The following is a 20,084-nucleotide window of genomic DNA, read 5'->3' on the forward strand; positions in this document are numbered from 1 at the left end:
CATGTCAGGTTCATCATTGCTGAGACTACAAGTGATCCCGCGCCCAGGTGATTCCCGGCTGCAGGGATGAGAGGATCACAAGAGGCTGGAGCGTCGGGCGCTGGGTCCGCTGAATAGATGCAAATAGGTCATTGAGGCTCATTTGCATTTATTTACATCCCCTCCGCTGGCGCGCTATCGCGGATCCAGCAGGGGGATTGGAGCATCCCGTTCGAATCGGCGGCCCGGTGCCGATCCCGACTTTCCCCACCGACGCCCGATTCTCCCTCCCATCGGGGAACCCATTCCGGGCATCCTGGGATGGAGAATTCCACTCGATGTTCCGGAAATTCACTGCAGCAACCATTTGCATACAGCAAGCCACCCTGCGAGGCTCCGGAATGCAAACAGCCGACTTTAAATATTAAATTAACAACACAATGAGGAGGAGGCCTTCCCGCCCCTTGAGCCTGTTCCAAAATTCAACGGGAAACGTTTCTGAACTTCATTCACTCACCTTCGAACCATATCCCTCAAAACTCCCGCCTCACAGAAATTTATCTTCAATTGACACCCCGCTTCGGTCGGAAGAGGGTTCCAGATTTCCACTGCCTGGTTTGTGAAGAGTTCCTGATACCACCGCCCAGCGGCCTGCCTCTAATTTTAGGCCCTCCGTCCATGTTCTGCCCCCCCCCCCCCCCAACCAGGGAAAAATAGTTCCCTTCATTAATCCTATCAAATATTTTAATCATCTTAAGCAGCTCAATTAGATCTCACTTATTCCTCTATATTCAAAGATTTAGAAGCCTTGCCCGTGTAAACATTCCCTCATAATTTAACCCTTTCATCATTTGGGTGGATTAGGATGACGCCCTCTCCAAAGCCAGTATATCTTTCCTGAGGTGCAGTGCACAGAATAGATCCAGATTCAGTCTAGCCAGAGTCTTACATAACAACTCCAACGTGAAGATGTTAAACTGCACCAGCTGACAACCCCCTTGTACTTTCACCAGTTCCGCCTCCTTGTTAAGACCATAAGACCCTAAGACATAGGAGCAGAATTAGGCCACTCGGCCCATCAAGTCTGCTCTGCCATTCAATCATGGCTGATAATTTTCTCATTCCCATTCTCCTACCTTCTCCCCATAACCCCTGATCCCCTTATTAATCAAGAAGCTACTTCTGTCTTAAAGACACTCAGTGAATTGGCCTCCACAGCCTTCTGCGGCAAAGAGTTCCACAGATTCGCCACCCTCTGGCTGAAGAAATTCCTCCTCATCTCTGTTTTAAAGGATCGTCCCTTTAGTCTGAGATGGTGTCCTCTGCTTCTAGTTTTTCCTACAAGTGGAAACATCCACTCCACGTCCACACTATCCAGGCCTCGCTGTATCTTGTAAGTTTCATGATGTGGAGATGCCGGCGTTGGACTGGGGTGAGCACAGTAAGAAGTTTTACAACACCAGGTTAAAGTCCAACAGGTTTGTTTCGATGTCACGAGCTTTTGGAGCGCTGCTCCTTCCTCAGGTGAATGAAGAGGTATGTTCCAGAAACACATATATAGACAGATTCAAAGATGCCAAACAATGCTTGGAATGCGAGCATTAGCAGGTGATTAAATCTTTACAGATCCAGAGATGGGGTAACCCCAGGTTAAAGAGGTGTGAATTATGTCAAGCCAGGACAGTTGGTAGGATTTGCAGGCCAGATGGTGGGGGATAAATGTAATGCGACATGAATCCACAGGTCCCGGTTGAGGCCGCACTCATGTGTGCGGAACTTGGCTAGAAACTTCTGCTCGGCAATTCTGCGTTGTCGCGCGTCCTGAAGGCCGCCTTGGAGAACGCTTACCCGGAGATCAGAGGCTGAATGCCCTTGACTGCTGAAGTGTTCCCCGACTGGAAGGGAACATTCCTGCCTGGTGATTGTCACAATGACTTCATCGATGACGTGTTGAAGGCTGTGAAGAATCTTGATGAAGATGAACATCTTGCCAAGGTCATCCCCACACCCCCACTACTTGCCTTCAAACAACCGCGCAACCTCAAACGAACCATTGTTTGCAGCAAACTACCCAGTCTTCAGAACAGTGACCACGACACCACACAACCCTGTCATGGCAATCTCTGCAAGACGTGCCAGATCATCGACATGGATACCACCATTACACGTGAGAACACCACTCACCAGGTACGCGGTGGGACTCGTGCGACTCGGCCAACGTTGTCTACCTCATACGCTGCAGGAAAGGATGTCCCGAAGCGTGGTACATTGGCGAGACCATGCAGACGCTGCAACAACGAATGAACGGACATCGCGCGACAATCACCAGGCAGGAATGTTCCCTTCCAGTCGGGGAACACTTCAACAGTCAAGGGCATTCAGCCTCTGATCTCCGGGTAAGCGTTCTCCAAGGCGGCCTTCAGGACGCGCGACAACGCAGAATCACCGAGCAGAAGCTTCTAGCTAAGTTCCGCACACATGAGTGCAGCCTCAACTGGGACCTGGGATTCATGTCGCATTACATTTATCCCCCACCATCTGGCCTGCGAAATCCTACCAACTGTCCTGGCTTGACACAATTCACACCTCTTTAACCTGGGGTTACCCCATCTCTGGATCTGTAAAGATTTAATCACCTGCTAATGCTCACATTCCAAGCATTGTCTGGCATCTTTGAATCTGTCTATATATATGTTTCTGGAACATACCTCTTCATTCACCTGAGGACGGAGCAGCACTCCGAAAGCTAGTGACATCAAAACAAACCTGTTGGACTTTAACCTGGTGTTGTAAAACTTCTTATTGTAAGTTTCAATAAGACCCTCCCTTATCCTTCTAAACTCCAACGAGTACAGACCCAGATTCCTCAACCGTTCCTCATACGAAAAGCTCTTAATTCCAGGGATCATTCTAGGTGTAAACTGCAGCCACATCCCCTCCCTGCCCTGCGCCCCCCACCCATTGCATGCATGATGTAGTAAGAAGTCTTAAAACACCAGGTTAAAGTCCAACAGATCTGTTTGGAATCACCAGCTTTCAGAGCACTGCAGGTGAGTCACCTGATGAAGTTTGATTCCACGCAGATGAAACTAGTGATTCCAAACAAACCTGTTGGGATTTTAATCTTTTTTTAAAAAAAATTTGACAGTACCCAATTAATTTTTTCCAATTAAGGGGCAATTTAGCGTGGCCAATCCACCTACCTTGCACATCTTTGGGTTGTGGGGCCGAAACCCACGCAAACACGGGGAGAATGTGCAAACTCCACACGGACAGTGACCCAGAGCTGGGATCGAACCTGGGACCTTGGCGCCGTGAGGCAGTAATGCTCACCACTGCGCCACCATGCTGCCCTACCCTGTTGGACTTTAACTTGGTGTTGTAAGGCTCTTTACTGTGCCCACCCTAGTCCAACACCGGCATCTCCACATCATGCATGATATAAGTGGGGTTCCTGCTGAACTTACACCAGTGCAATGGGAAAAGCCTGGAGGAAATTGCCATCGGAACGATTTTCCGATCACTGGAGTTACGACCAATTTGTCCAAGTGGCCATTGTTCATCGGACAGCATTGACGGTGAATTTTGGCAGGTCATTCAACTGCAGTGAGCATTACAGCCAGCTTAACTCCCCGTCCACAAGCAAACACTTGGAAGAGGAACAGGGATTTTCCTGGTCCAAGTTTTCCACTACATCGCACACTATCCTGAGTTTTAAACCTACCTCCATTCCATCATCAGCATTGCCTAAAATATCCAGTGGCCGAACCTACACTACGCAGCCTGCAGAGGTTCAAGAAGGCAGCTTACCACTATTGTGTTCTGCGATATGGCCGTTGTAATGATGTACACAGAATATCTAGTTGTTTAACTAGAAAGATGATTTATTATCAAACACTTGGAAAGATAACTAACAGATTGCTGTACAGTCAATAGCTACTAAACAAATTCAGTGAATTCTCCTGGAACTACTCTAAGTGCGACTATCCTCTCATACGTCTTACTACCACCTGGCGGGTATCTCAAGTCACATGAAGGATGTCTGATGCCACCAGCTGGTTGGAGGTCGCATTGCTAACTATATACAGAACGGTGCACAGGCATATCACCACAAATACCATCTTCTCTAGAGTAACAAGTGCTGACCTCATCAATGGCACTCACTTCTAGCGAACAGGAAAAAGGAAAGTTGACATGGCCAGCCTCCGACTGAATACGTTTCTCAGGATCTTCAGGAAAGGCAGCAATCTAATTTTGACCCATCATTGGAACATCTAAAACAGGCGACAATATTGTAGACATTCACAGTGATGTTATGGGGGGGGTTGATGGTCGTGTAGTGATAATGTCACTGGCCCAGTGATCCAGAGACCCAGGGTAATGCTCTGAGGTCATGGGTTCGAGTCCCACCACGACAGATGGAGAAATCTGAATTCAATAATAATCTGGATTTAAAAGTCTAACGGTGACCATGAAACCATTGCCGATCGTCGTAAAAGCCCATCTGGTTCACTCATGTCCTTTAGGGAAGGAAATCTGCCGTTCTTACCCGGTCTGGCCTACACGTGACTCCAGACCCACAGCAATGTGGTTGACTGTTAAAAATGCCCTCGGGACCACGAACAAATCAAAAAAAAAAAGAAAGCTGGTTAGCCCTTAACTGCCCTCAAACACCCCTAGCAAACACTCAATTCAAGGGCAATTAGGGAACAAATGCTGGCCCAGCAAGAGCTAGCTCCCATGAAAAGGTGAAGCAAAGATCTATCATGACCATCATTACAGTGTGAAGGGAATATGTTATTTTGTTTGTGCTTAAGGGTTCAAATTAATATTACTTCATCTACTTACGTTCGTTGGTAATGGCTAATACCGTTGCCGTGTACGTTCCATTAATCACATACTTGGACTCTCGATCAGGAACACCGACAAAAGTAACCTCCCCAGTTTCGGGGTTTATAACTAACCAGTTAGCTTCATCAAAATTCTTTGCGTATCTGTTGGGAGTGTTAGGAAACAAGGATGAGTGCTTGGCTGGATGCATTGGCTAAAAAAAAAAACTAAGCAACAGAATCATGATCTTACTTGGTCATCTTACTTGGTTCCCCAGTGTCGGCACTAACCGCACAGTACCTTCCGAGCACTTGACGCACCGTTTTGCTCGTCGTGCTTTCACTAACCGAGACCGGCCATTTTGAGGGCTTGAACACGAAACCTTCTACCTCGTCCAATACGCTGAGTTTTATTTTAACGGGCTTGGCATTGTAGTTCTGAGGTATGGAGCTGTGGAACGGCGCCTTGTTAGAGATCCGCACAATCAAATTCACCAGGTCCATTTTTTCATAGTCCAGTTCCTGGGCAAGGGGTTGAAGAGAAGGCATGAAAAAAAGTTCCTCAACTTCATGAAAGAAATCCTCAACTACACTTTCCCGCCTTTTCCCTGTAACCCTTGAATCCCTCCTGGATTAAAACTCTATATATCTCAGCCTTGAACATACGTAATGACCCAGCCTCTACAGCTCTCTGCGATAAAGAAATACACACATTCGCTAGCCTCAGAGGAGAAATTCCTCCTCATCTCGGTCTTAAATGGGTGACCCCTCACTCTGAGATACTGTTCTCTGGTACTAGACTCTCCTACACGAGGAAACATCCTCTAGCGGCTGGTTTAGTGGACTAAAACAGCTGGTTTGTAATGCAGAACAAGGCCAGCAGCGGGGGTTCAATTCCTGTACCGGCCTCCCCGAACAGGCGCCGGAATGTGGCGTCTAGGGCCTATTCACAGTAACTTCATTGAAGCCTACTTGTGACAATAAGCGATTATTATTATGCACCTACCCCGTCAAGCCGCCTAATCGACAACACATTACTTGACTCTTTCAGTTATAAACATAGGAAGAGGCCATCCATCTTGCCTGTTCCACCATTCAGTTAGACCATGGCTAATCTGCATCTTAACTCCACCTATCCAGCGAACACTCTTCTTCACAAAAATCTATCAATCTAAGTTTTGGCATTTGTAATTGCCCCTGTACCTCGACAGGTTTTTTTTTGTGGCAGGAAGGGGGCTCTAGGTTTCTACCACCCTTTGTCTGAAGAAATCCTTCCTGACTTCACCCCTGGATGGCCTGGTTGTAATTTTAAGGTTAAACTCCCTTGTTGTGGACAGCTGCAACAGGACGAAATGGTTCACCTCGTCAATCCTATCAGACCCTTTAATCACCTTAAACGCTGCCATTCGATCAACTCTTAATCTTGCATGTTCAAGGGAACAGAAGCCGAGTGTTGGCAAACTCTTAATTCTTAACTCTTAATTAACGGGCAGCACGGTGGCGCAGTGGGTTAGCACTGCTGCCTCGAGGCGCCGAGGTCCCAGGTTCGACCCCGGCTCTGGGTCACCGTCCGCGTGGAGTTTGCGTGGGTTTCACCACCACAACCCAAAAATGTGCAGGCTCGGTGGATTGGCCACGCTAAATTGCCACCTTAATTGGAAAATATGAATTGGGTACACTAAATGTATATTAAAAAAAAAAATTCTCAGCTTTAACATCACCCTGGTGACACTCTGCTTCACTCCTGCAGAGACGAGGCGTGCCCAGAACCCAAAGGGTTTAATGAGAGCTTTATAAAATTGTAACATAGCTTCTATCTTCTTATATCCCAGACCCGGTGGATAAAAGGGCAACATTCCATTCGCCTTTCAACTAGTTTTTCTTCTCATCCACCAGTCTTCAGTGATTTTCCTCGTTCTCTGCTCCCCTCCCATCCCTGGCCTCTCAGAATCACAGAATAAAGCAGTGCAGAAGACCTGTTCGGCCCATCGAGTGTGTACCGACGCATGAAAAGCACTCGGCCCGTCTGCCTAACCCCATTTGCCAGCAATTGGCCCATAGCCTCGAGCGTTAAGACATGCCAAGTACTCATCCAGGTACGTGTTAAACGATGTGAGGCAACCCGCCTCTACCGCCCTCCCAGGCCGTGCGTTCCAGACCCGCCTCTACCACCCTCCCAGGCCGTGCGTTCCAGACCCGCCTCTACCGCCCTCCCAGGCCGTGCGTTCCAGACCCGCCTCTACCGCCCTCCCAGGCCGTGCGTTCCAGACCCGCCTCTACCGCCCTCCCAGGCCGTGCGTTCCAGACCGTTACCACCGGCTGGGTAAAAAAAAAAGGTTTTTCCTCAAATCCCCCGAACATCCCGCCCCTCACCTTGAACTCACCACTTATAAACGCTCAGGGTGGGAGTTTCCCGCCGGTGGTCCGGCTTACAGCAACCCGGCCCCCCCATCTCGAAGGTGCGAATGATGGGAAACCCCGCTGACAATGGTGGGACCAGAAGATGCCCCCGCTGGTGGGGGCCACCCACCTCAGTACAAAACACGCCATAGGAGGGGTGGGATTGGGGGAGGGATCCCGCCTCCCGCCCCGCCCGGAGTCTAATCCAATTCTTTCTGCCCCAGCTTGCTGAAGCGCCCACGTGCGTTTCGCATGATTAACTTGAATTAACGTTTTTACAACTTTACCTTCTGAACAATCAGAATTCCTTCGTTTGTTCGGTTGTCCACTTCAAACCTGAACTGGTTGTCTTCATTGCCTTCGATAATATCAAAGTGCGCCAACCAGTTATCGCTGAACTCCAGATCCGCATCCGTCACTTTAATGCGCAGAGCTTCAAAATCTCTCACGTTTTCTTTCACCTGCGCGTTGTACTGAAAAGGAGAACACAATGGTTGGTTTGGCTGTCTCCAAATCGACGGGCCGCCTGGCGGCTATTGTTGTGTTATTCACCCTGGGGTGACACGGGCTGCAACAGGATGCTGTAAAGCATACACCAAACGTAGGCGTTGGTTCAATACCATTTATTGAACTTCTGTAACAATGCACACAGCTGCCTGTGGGTTGACTCTCTACTACTCGAAGTAAACTAACTCTAACTATCTAGACCAGGCTAGCTCTGATCCACGTGTCGAAGGTGTTGAATGATTTGTACACCCTGACTGTCACTACAGTTGTCACCAGTGGAAAGAGGCAGAGTGCTGATGCCTCGTGTGTTTTATAGTTGGAAGCCCCCCCCTCTGGTGTTGTCTGGTGATTGGTTGTGTTCTGTCCTGTGTGTTGATTGGCTAACCTGGGTGTCTGTCACTGCATGCTTTTACCTCATGATGTGCATGGGTGCATATTATGACAGCTTTCACGTTGCTGTTTGTGGGAGCTTGCTGTGTAAAATTTGGTTTTGGTGTTTACTGCATTGCGTCAATGACGACGCTTCAGAAACAGGTCACTGACTGGCTGTGAAGCACTTTGCGACGCCCTGGGGTTGCGAAAGGAGCTGCGGAAATGCAAGTCCTTCTTTCCCCCCCTCCCCCCCCACTTCTTTAAATCTTTCCAAAGGCCAGGAAACACATCCAGTGGTTTCAAGGCAAATCATGGGAGGATTGACTCTGCATTTCCTCTGCGGAGGAGGATTTTCCTGCCCGGTACATTGTTGAATGCCAGAACCTTAAGTACAGAGAACGTGGACCAAAGGTGGCAGAATTAGGGAGTACTTTGCACCATGGAGAAAGACATTAACAAAATAGACTTGAGGGAACACAGCAATAGGAGGAGGCCATTCAGCCCCTCTGCCTGTCCCCCCCATCCAATTAGATCATGGCTGACCAAAACAGGCCATGGACTGTCAGATTGACGCAAGGACATAATGCTCACTGGGCGGAGGAGCAACATGGAGCTTGTTTGAAACACAATATTCTTAAATGGTTCAAAGGAGCTGCAAAATCCCCTCTTGGGCATCAAACCAGCAGCGCTTTGGTGATAAAAGAATGAAAGACAAGACAATTGCTGAGTGACCCGAGAGAGGTCTTTACGGATGTGGGAGATTTTGTCACCCCCTTGCCCCTATTTACCCTCCGATGATGGGAGATTTTATTTTCTCGCAAGAGGGTCATTAGTCTGTGGACTTTGCTTCCCCAGAGAGTAGCGGAGGGGAGAAGGCCATTCGACCCTTCAAGCCTGCTCCAGATAGCTAATCTGATTATGGCCTCATCTTTGCTCTTGGCTTTTTAAAAATATGGAATTGGGAAAAAAAGTGCCTCAGTAATGGTGACCAGTCAATTGTCTTAAAAACCCACCTGTTTTTATTTTTAATTTGTTCATGGAACATGGGCATTTCTGGCCAGCATTTATTGTCCATCCCTGATTGCCCTTGAGGGGGCAGTAAAGAGTCAACTGTAGGTCTGGAGTCCACATGTAGGCCAGACCGGGTAAAGACGGCAGATTTCCTTCCCTAAAGGACACGAGTGAACCAGATGGGTTTATACGACAATCGACAATGGTCATCGTTAGACTTTTAATTCCAGATTTTTGTCATTGAATCTGCATTGCCATCTGCAGGGGCGGGATTTGAACCTGTGTCCCCACAGCATTACTCTGGGTCTCTGGATTACGAGTCCAGTGACAATACCACTACGCCACCGCCTCTCCTTACTAATACCCTTGAAAGGTCTGGCCTACGTTTGACTCCAGACCTACAGCAATGTGGCTGACTCTTAACTGCCCCTTTAGAATGGCCCCAGCAAGCCACAGGAAATTAAGGGTGGGCAACTAATGGTGGTCTTGCCAGCGACACCCACATCCCATGAAAGAGTAAAGGGGTACATTTATTGGGTAGCATAGCGATTAGCACAGTTGCTTCACAGCTCCAGGGACCCAGGTCCGATTCCCCGCTGGGTCACTGTCTGTGCGGAGTCTGCACGTTCTCCCCGTGTGTGCGTGGGTTTCCTCCGGGTGCTCCGGTTTCCTCCCACAGTCCAAAGATGTGCAGGTTAAGTGGGGAATAGGGGGGGGGGCAGGGGTCCTAGGTAGAGTTCTCTTTCAGAGGGTCGGTGCAGATCTGATGGGGCGAATGGCCTCCTTGTGCACTGTAGGGATTCTATGATTGGATGGGGCGAGATGAAAGCATATGGGATACTTACTTTTATCAGCTGAGGCATAGAGTTTAAGAGCAGGGAGGTTATGATGGAGCTGTATAAAACACTCGTTAGGCCACAGCTGGAGTGCTGTGTGCAGTTCTGGTCACCACACTATAGGAAGGACGTGATTGCACTGGAGAGGGTGCAGAGGAGATTCACCAGGATGTTGCCTGGGCTATGAAGAGAGGCTGGGGTGGCGGGGTTGTTTTCCTTAGAGCAGAGAAGACTGAGGGGAGGCCCTGATGAGGTGTCCAAAATTATGAGGGACATAGATAGGGTGTATAGTAAGGAACTTTCCCCCTTAGTGGGAGGGCTCAATAACCAGGGGGCAGAGATTTAAGTAAAGGGGCAGGAGATTTAGAGGGGGTTTGAGAGAAAATGTTTTCACCCAGAGTGTGGTGGAACTCGCTGCCTGAAAAAGGTGGTGGAGGCGGGAGCCCTCGCAACATTTAAGAAGCATTTAGATGAGCCCTTGAAACGCCACAGCATACAGGAGCACGGACTGAGTGCTGGAAAGTCGGATTAGAATAGGTAGGTCCTGGCATTTAGATGCCAGGTAGGACAGCGCTGGCTGGATGGGCTGAAGAGCCTCTTTCACTACTGTAAAATTCTATGAACATAGACCATACAGTGCAGAAGGAGGCCATTCGGCCCATCGAGTCTGCACCGACCCACTTAAGCCCTCACTTCCACCCTATCCCCATAACCCAATAACCCCTCTTAATCTTTTTGGACACTAAGGGCAATTTAGCATGGCCAATCCACCTAAACTTCACATCTTTGGACAGACAGTGACCCAGTGGGGGATAGAACCGGGGTATCATTTTTAATGGTCCCCTTTTCAAAAGCCTCATTGTAGCAGGTTCACTCTCACCTCCAAATGTTCAGCGTTGGGGATGTTATCATTAACATCCAAGATCCTGATCTGGGCTGTTGCTGTCGCGCTTAATCCTCGAACATCTCCTTTCAAGTCCCGAGCTTCAACAAGGAATTTATAGGAATCCTGGGTCTTGATGAGAAAGAGCATGAAACATCTTTGAGGCTGTACTTCAGGCAAATGTGACTTTAGATTGGACTTTATCCAGTTACAACTCAACTGGAAGATATCATCTGCAAATTAAAGTTGTACAGTATCTACGGCACAAAACCATAAGACATAGGAGCAAAATTAGGTCACTTGGCCCATCGAGTCTGCTCCGCCATTCGATCATGGCTGATATTTTTCTCATCCACATTCTCCTGCCTTCTCCCCCTGATCCCCTTATTAATCATGAACCAATCTACTTCTGTCTTAAAGACACTCAGCGATTTGGCCTCCACAGCCTTCTGCGGCAAAGAGTTCCACAGATTCACCACCCTCTGGCAGAAGAAATTCCTCCTCATCTCTGTTTTAGAAGATTGTCCCTTTAGTCTGAGATGGTGTCCTCTGGTTCTAGTTTTTCCTACAAGTGGAAACATCCTCTCCACGTCCACTCTATCCAGGCCTCGCAGTATCCTGTAAGTTTCAATAAGATCCCCCCGTCATTCTTCTAAACTCCTACGAGTACAGACCCAGAGTCCTCAACCGTTCCTCATACGACATATTCCTACATAGCTCTCTATATTAATGTGATGCCATTTGCTTCGTGGTAACTTCAAAGCACTTTTAGATTATGAAATTACAGGATTTGATAGGAGAGGTGTTGAGAAAATGTTCAATAAAGCATGTGGGTTCCTGGACTTTATAAATAATGGCAAACTAAAGGTAAGGTTCCACTTAATAGGTTGGATGGCGTTAATTGAAAAATACAAGATACTTAACACCACACACGCTCATTTTAAGATGGGTCGCAAGATCATATGAAATAGGAGCAGACGGCCATTTGGCCCATCGAACCTGATCCACCCCGTCATTCAAGATGGTCGCTGATCTGATTGTGACTTTGATTCCACTTTCCGGTCTGTCTCCCCCCCGGTACGCCTTGACACCCTTGTCGATCGATCAGAAATCCGTCCATCTCAGCCTTGAATATATTCAGTGACCCAGCCCCCATTGCTCCCTGGGGTATAGGATTCCAAATGCTAACGATTCTCTTTGGATTTGGATTGGTTTATTGTCTCGTGTACCGAGGTACAGTGAAAAGTATTTTTCTGCGAGCAGCTCAACAGATCATTAAGTGCATGGGAAGAAAAAGGATGATAAGAAAATACATAATAGGGCAACACAAGGTACACAATGTAACTACATAAGCACCGGCATCGGATGAAGCATACAGGGTGCAGTGTTAATGAGGTCAGTCCATAAGAGGGTCATTTAGGAGTCTGGTAACAGTGGGGAAGAAGCTGTTTTTGAGACTGTTCGTGCGTGTTCTCAGACTTTTGTATCTCCTGCCCGATGGAAGAAGTTGGAAGAGTGAGTAAGCCGGGTGGGAGGGATCTTTGATTATGCTGCCCGCTTTCCCCAGGCAGCGAGAGGTGTAGATGGAGTCAATGGATGGGAGGCAGGTTCGTGTGATGGACTGGGCGGTGTTCACGACTCTGAAGTTTCTTGCGGTCCTGGGCCGAGCAGTTGCCATACCAGGCTGTGATGCAGCCCGATAGGATGCTTCCTATGGTGCATCTGTAAAAGTTGGTAAGGGTTAATTTGGACATGCCGAATTTCCTTAGTTTCCTGAGGAAGTATAGGCGCTGTTGTGCTTTCTTGGTGGTAGCGTCGACGTGGGTGGACCAGGACAGATTTTTGGAGATGTGCACCCCTAGGAATTTGAAACTGCTAACAATCTCCACCTCGGCCCCGTTGATGCTGACAGGGGTGTGTACAGTACTTTGCTTCCTGAAGTCAATGACCATCTCTTCAGTTTTGCTTGCATTGAGGGAGAGGTTGTTGTCGCTACACCACTCCACTAGGTTCTCTATCTCCCTCCTGTATTCTGATTCGTCGTTATTCGAGATCCAGCCCACTATGGTCGTATCGTCAGCAAACTTGTAGATGGCGTTGGAACCAAATGTTGCCATGCAGTCGTGTGTGTACAGGGAGTAGAGTAGGGGGCTAAGTACGCAGCCTTGCGGGGGCCCGGTATTGAGGACTATTGTGGAGGAGGTGTTGTTGTTCATTCTTACTGGTTGTGGTCTGTTGGTCAGAAAATCGAGGATCCAGTTGCAGAGTGGGGAGCCAAGTCCTAGGTTTTGGAGCTTTGATATGAGCTTGGCTGGGATTACGTGTTGAAGGTGGAGCTGTAGTCAATAAATAGGAGTCTAACGTAGGAGTCCTTGTTGTCGAGATGCTCCAGGGATGAGTGTAGGGCCAGGGAAATGGCACCTGCTGTGGACCGGTTGCGACAGTATGCGAATTGCAGTGGATCAAGGCGTTCTGGGAGTATAGAGATGATCCACTTCATGATCAACCTCTCGAAGCACTTCATTACGACTGAAGTCAGGGCCACCTGTCATTGAGGCACGTTGCCTGGTTCTTCTTTGGTACCGGTATGATGGTGGTCTTCTTGAAGCAGGTGGGGACCTCGGAGTGGAGTAGGGACAGGTTAAAGATGTCCGCGAATACCTCTGCCAGCTAGTCTGCGCAGGCTCTGAGTGCACGACCAGGGATCCCGTCCGGGCCTGTCGCCTTCCGGGGGTTCACTTTCAGGAAGGCCAATCTGACTTCGGAAGCTGTGATGGTGGGTATGGGCGAATTATGGGCTGCTGGGGCACTCGACAGCGGATTGTTGGTTACCTGCTCGAACTGAGAATAGAATGCATTGCGTTCATCGGGGAGGGGTGCGCTGCTGCCAGAGATACTGCTTGGCTTCGCTTTGTAGCCCGCTATGTTGTTTAGTCCTTGCCACAACCGCCGAGAGTCTGTCTGTGACTCTAGCTTGGTTTGATATTCTCTCTTGGCGTCTCGGATGCCTTTGCGGAGGTCATACCTGGATTCCTTGTATGGGTCAGGGTCGTCTGCCTTGAATGCTTCAGATCTGTCCTTCAGTAGGGAGTCAATCTCGCGATTGGGCCATGGTTTCCGGTTGGGGAACGTACGTGCTGCTTTCTTTGGCACGCAGTCGTCCACACATTTGCTGATGAAGTCTGTGACGGTGGTGGCATACTCATTTAAGTTGGTCGCTTAGTTCTTAAATATGGGCCAGTCCACTGTCTCTAAGCAGTCACGTAAGAGCTCTTCTGTCTGCTTGGACCAGCACTGCACAACCTTCTTAGCTGGATTCTCCCAGCTAAGAGGAATTTCCACTGTGCCCCCCCCCCCCCCCCCCCTCGTACATCTCCTCTAAACCTTGCCCCTCACATCTTAAACCTATGCCCTCTAGTAATTGACCCCTCTACCCTGGGAAAAAGTCTCTGACTATCCACTCTGTCTATGCCCCTCATAAATTTGTAGACCGCTATCAGGTCGCCCCTCAACCTCCTTCATTCCAGTGAGAACAAACCAAGTTTATTCAACCTCTCCTCATAGCTAATGCCCTCCATACTAGGTAACATCCTGGTAAATCTCTTCTGCACCCTCTCTAAAGCCTCCACATCCTTCTGGTAGCGTGGCGACCAGAATGGAACACTGTACTCCAAGTGTGGCCTAACTAAGGTTCTATACAGCTGCAACATGACTTGCCAATTTTTTTACTCAATGCCCCGGCCAATGAAGGCAAGCATGCCGTGTGGTGTTGGGTGCTCTGGTGCACAGATGAGCCAACACAGTTGTATGTGGTACAACTCTATTTTATTTTAACTCTTATAATAGTTCGTTCTGGATACTCTGCACGTGCTGTCTCCCTGAGTGTGTCGTGTAGCAGGTCTGTCCTGGTCCTCCTCTCCAGCTAATACTGACCACCAGGTGTCGTGTTTGTGCTTTTATATCTTTCTGTGATTGGTTGTGGTGTTGTGTGTTCTGATTTGTCTGTTGGTGTGTCTATCATGATGTGTGTGTTTGAATATCATGACATCCCCCCTTTTTACAAAGATATGTGCCTACGTGGTTATAAATATAATCGTGTCGTGAGTGCATCTAAGAGTGTGTGCGTGTGTTGTGTACAGCGTGTGTATATGACGTAACTATTTACATGGGGCGATGTCGGGTGCGTCACACTAACAAGGTTGTACCATAACAAAACATGAATGCGAGAAAAAAAAAACTTGAACAGTGATCCGGTCAGACGATATCTGGAACGATAAACAACAACAGGTTATAATACAGAAGTGTTTGACTTTTTGAACGTATGAACAGCGTTATAAGTCCAGTCTAATGGGTGACCTCCTCAAGAATAGGCTGGTCCTCAAGCCGGTTCAGCTGTGGAGATTTGGGTTCACACTGGTTCACCTTGGACTGTTGGAGGTGATGCTGTTGCCGAAGTCTCTACTTTTCCATTTGTTGTACTTCGTGCAGTGCTTGGTTTTTTATTCGTGCAAATATAACATTCAACATCTTTGTTAGTGTTGCCTTGGCTGTGGTTTGGTTCTGGTGGCGATGGAAGGGGCATGATCCGTGGCATCTCCACGAAGTCATCCTTGGGAACCAGTGGAGGATCCTGCGTGTGCGTACGGTTCAGTTGCGAGCGTGGAAGGCGGCGCAAAGCTCGCTGATTGCGCCTACGCACCAATCCATCCGCCCTGCATGCCAGGAACAAGGTGGAGTCTTTTTTCTTTTTATGTTTGTGGTGGACGGCATCTTGTAGCCGATGGGTCGTTGCCATCGAAGTAGCACCATCACTAATATCATGCAAGGCGATGACTGTGCCAGATGTGGAAGTTGGCCGAGACCGTGCACGCTGGTTCCGGCCACCTGCTGTGCCGGAAGGGCGACTCCGCAGAGAAACGTCGAAGCATGTCGCCTTGGAGAGAGAATTGTTGCTCGCATCAACGTCTGGCGATGGCGCGAATTGGTGTGTCCGTCTTGGACCGCCGGTGCTGGTCGCCACTGCCGACCCAGTGGGACTGCCACGCGATCCATTCCCTGTCGCCGTGGCATCCGCCGTCACCCTGAGCGTGCCATCACCGAGGCCGCGACACCACCCGTCCGGAGCAAGATCTGGCGTGCGCGAATCAGAGTCGGCGCTTGGCTGCTCCCCATCTGGAGTCCGGTCTGCCTTCCGTCGATGCCCCCCGTCCGGAGTCCCAACAGGTTCACTGGAGGCAGCCGAGATTCCCTGAAGCTGCACTTCTGGAGTCGGAACATGCAGGAATGCACCAACCAGTGGAGAGGCTCGAGCCATCGAGGGTGGAAGCGGTGCGCCGCCACCGCAGTCGTCAGTGGTCCCACCGTGATCGTCGAGTGCCTCGGTACGCACTAGGCGAGGTCTGTCACCTTGCACCTTTTGCATGGGAAGTGGGATGCTGTCGTCACTCGTCTCACATCCCGTGGATAGATCCTCATTAGCAGCTTGCTGTTCACTAGGGTTGGGTAAATTGTCAGAGTTTTCATCTGGTGGTGCACACCATGTCGGTGGACTGTCATTGTCTTGCCGTTGTCCTTCATTTGGGCTTTTCTTCTTTGGAATTTTAAATCTTCCCCCAGACATTGCAGAACCTTGTTTATTACCCTCAAATTCTCCCATATGTATGGTCTCGAATATAGGATCCAATGTTTCTATCGACATTGTACTATTTTCCAAAGAACATTCCGTTTCACTTTTCTTCTCAGGTACCTCATATGTATCTTTGTCTAATGTACATGCCTTCATGGTCTCTGGGTCTGATTTTGCTGGGACTGGCATGGTCACAGTCTCTCTTTTACTGTTCTCAATTGCCCACATTATACTCCCCATACATAACTGCTTAATCACTGGGGTTAGTGTGGTACAATGGATAATCGGGTCGACCTTATCTGCATCTTCACCATTAGTGGAAAGCACACTTGGTTCACTTGAAACTGCTGCGGGTTTTAAATTCGTTATCTGGCTACTCGATGTCGGTGTCCTCAGGATTCTTGCTCCAATGTTCTGCTCATTTATCAGTGGAGTGTGTATAGGTTCAATGCAATTAATGTTCCCCTCAAGGTTTGAAGAGTCATTACTGACTAACTGCTGGTCTCCGAAGTTGGGACTTTGCGGCGTTGTGTTGAAGGGAGACATTTGTCCCTGCTGTAGATATGATTCAGGTTGTGTTATTTCCATTACCTGAGGATCAATGTCTTGTCCATTTTTTCGATCCGTACTAAAACACTGGCAATTCTCAGTCTGCTCCTTGCAAGTTAAACATTCAATTAATTTCTTTAGCAAATCCTCAGCATCCTTCTGTGACCGTGCAGCATTATTAATCTCTGTTCGGCTATAATGATCCTGAAGGTCAGCGCATAAACCTTTTTTCTTCGGGCTTGGAAGAGGCGATTCCTTTGGCTTGTCTTCAGTTGGGCTTGAACAGTCTTCAGCGCTGTGCCCTTCATTGTAGCATGAGAGACCGTCATGGTCATGCTGCTGTGTAGTGGAGCATGGTAGGTTGTTATAGCCTTCTTGCTGTTCACGTGAGCATGGCAGACTTGCATCGTCTGCCGCTGGTTGGTCAGGAGAGGTTGCTAGACCCTCATGGTCTTGTTCCTGCAAGGACTGCGCTCTGGAGTCTTGCGTTGCTTCTATCGTGGAGGCTGTCCACGAGCTCTCTGTGGAGGCTTGTGACACTGGAGTCACTTCTTGTTCGTGCAAGGACTGCGCTCTGGAGTCTTGCGTTTCTGCAATTGTGGAGTCTGTCCACGAGCTTGCTGTGGAGGCTTGTGACTCTGGAATCACTTCTTGTTCATGCGAGGACTGCGCTCTGGAGTCTTGCGTTTCTGCAATTGTGGAGTCTGTCCACGAGCTCTCTGTGGAGGCTTGTGACACTGGAGTCACTTCTTGTTCGTGCAAGGACTGCGCTCTGGAGTCTTGCGTTTCTGCAATTGTGGAGTCTGTCCATGAGCTTGCTGTGGAGGCTTGTGACACTGGAGTCACTTCTGGTTCATGCGAGGACTGCGCTCTGGAGTCTTGCATGTCTTCTTTCATAGAGTCGGGATTGAAGATCCTCAAATCCGAAAAATGAATCCGCATCTGCGTCGGATTCAATGTGGGGGCCGCCAATGTGCAACACGAAAGGTTCGTCCGAGTCATAGTCGTATAGGACCACGGAGCTATCATTGGGCTCGAGAGGTCCGGAAACACTGTAAAGATCGTCATCGAAGTATTCGAGGTCGGAATCATCGGCTTGTGCGTAGGTAACTGCTTGTCGGAGGGTTCTTCGGAGGTCAAATTCATCTCCTGGGTCAATTTGCGGCAATGTGCTGTCATTCCAGGTGAGGGAAGGTTGTTTTACAGCTTTAACAGATTTTTGTATTTTTGATTTGGGACGTTTCCCTTTTAAATTGGATTTGGGACGTTTCCCCTTTAAATTGGTGCGGTCTGGGGCCTCTGACATCCTGACGCTCGGTATGTAGCACGTAGGAAGCGACTGCGCATGCTCAGATCGCTGTTCCTTTACCGATGGCCGTTTTCTTGACTGCGCATGCGCAGCATCTTGCGCATGCGCAAACGAAACTTCCGGTTCTGCGCACTGCTCGCGCAACTGTGCTAGCGTGATACCTTTAGCACGATGGCCGCCGACCTCGACCCAGCCCTCTCTCAGGCCCTGGATTTCGGCCTCTGGGAATTCGGGCTCCGGGATCCCAGCCACGAGGTGAGTACTGCCGCTTTTCTTACCTTTACTTGCCGATTGGATTGCGTTTTCTTCACAGTACTTGGAGAATTTGTCCAGGACTGCCTGGTAATCGTACCTTTGCTGCCTCCTGAAGAACCTGAACCTTGTGAATATTTCTCTTGCCCTTGCACCGGCGATGGTGAGGAGAAATTCAATTTTTTCGCTATCATCCAGGTCTTGGAGTTCAGCTGCCACCAGGAACAATTCGAACACTTGCCGGAATCGCCGCCAGTTTTCGCGGAGATCGCCATAGCACTGGAGCGGCTGCGGAACCGGGAGCTCTAACATTTTGCCTGGGCACTGCTGGTTGTCTGTGTACACTGAGGTATGCCGGCAGGTATCGATCCACTCCTGTACCATGTGGTGTTGGGTGCTCTGGTGCACAGATGAGCCAACACAGTTGTATGTGGTACAACTCTATTTTATTTTAAATCTTATAATACAGTTCGTTCTGGATACTCTGCACGTGCTGTCTCCCTGAGTGTGTCGTGTAGCAGGTCTGTCCTGGTCCTCCTCTCCAGCTAATACTGACCACCAGGTGTCGTGTTTGTGCTTTTATATCTTTCTGTGATTGGTTGTGGTGGTGTGTGTTCTGATTTGTCTGTTGGTGTGTCTATCATAATGTGTGTGTTTGAATATCATGACATGCCTTATGCCTTCTTGACTACCTTCTCCACCTGTGTTGCCCCTTTCAGTGACCTGTGGATCTGTACACCAAGAGCTCTCTGACGGTCAATACTCGAGGGTTCTACCATTCACTGTATAACATCACGGATGGTAATGTGTTAATCCCCCTGACCCCAATCAGCAATGGTAACTCACCCGTGGGAATATTTTTCACTCACCTCCCGGTCGATACTAGAATCTGTGACTTTGAGTTGGCCATCCACTGTTGCAAAAAATTTTTCCTTAATACCTTGTGATAAGACCCTGTAGCGAATAAGAGCATTTAATCCTGTATCTGCGTCAGTTGCGTTTAGTTGCAATACAGGGGTGCCTGCACGGAAGGTAACAACACAGATTATTAACAGGGACAACATCAGTTCAAATAGAACTCCTCAGACATACAGGCCTAAATCATCCGGTCCCAACCTCCGCGGGAATCGTTGAGGATGGGACAGTAAGTTAGACGGACGAGCCAAATTGACCTCGGGCAGGAATTTTCAGTTCCAGGTTGGGTGGGGCTGGAAGATCCCACCCCCAGGAATGCTTTCTCCCCCCCCCCTGCATTTGGTTCTGGGCCTAGCACCTCAGTCAGGATATGCCAGTCTTTCAAAACGGAGTCCAATTGATCTTACAGAAGCAAAATGCCGCGGTTGCTGGAAATCTGAAATGAAGCTAAACATTGGTCCATGTGGCCCAGGGCGAACCCTTGACCTGGAAGCAGTACCGCAGAATGGAATTTTAAATATGGAAGCCATGAGGCCAGACACCGAGAGGATGACAGATGGAGGTGGAAGGTGATTAACAAGCAGAGCCGGATAACTGGAATTTGAGCGGTCGGGAA

At 48.9% G+C, this 20,084-nt stretch overlaps 1 protein-coding gene across 1 annotated transcript in view; it reads right to left on the reverse strand.

Annotated features, from left to right (window-relative positions):
- Positions 1-20,084, reverse strand: part of LOC140385878 (desmoglein-2-like) — a 115,311-nt gene that overhangs the window by 24,349 nt on the left and 70,878 nt on the right. The window contains exons 7-11 of the mRNA XM_072468487.1: positions 19,423-19,574; positions 10,815-10,949; positions 7,496-7,681; positions 5,062-5,330; positions 4,828-4,973 (exon numbers count right to left, since the gene is read on the reverse strand). Coding sequence (XP_072324588.1) covers positions 4,828-4,973; positions 5,062-5,330; positions 7,496-7,681; positions 10,815-10,949; positions 19,423-19,574 — 888 coding nt within the window. The remainder of the gene's footprint in view (positions 1-4,827; positions 4,974-5,061; positions 5,331-7,495; positions 7,682-10,814; positions 10,950-19,422; positions 19,575-20,084) is intronic.

The sequence above is a fragment of the Scyliorhinus torazame genome, chromosome 11 (genome assembly GCF_047496885.1).
Source record: "Scyliorhinus torazame isolate Kashiwa2021f chromosome 11, sScyTor2.1, whole genome shotgun sequence".
Taxonomy (NCBI): Eukaryota; Metazoa; Chordata; class Chondrichthyes; order Carcharhiniformes; family Scyliorhinidae; genus Scyliorhinus; species Scyliorhinus torazame.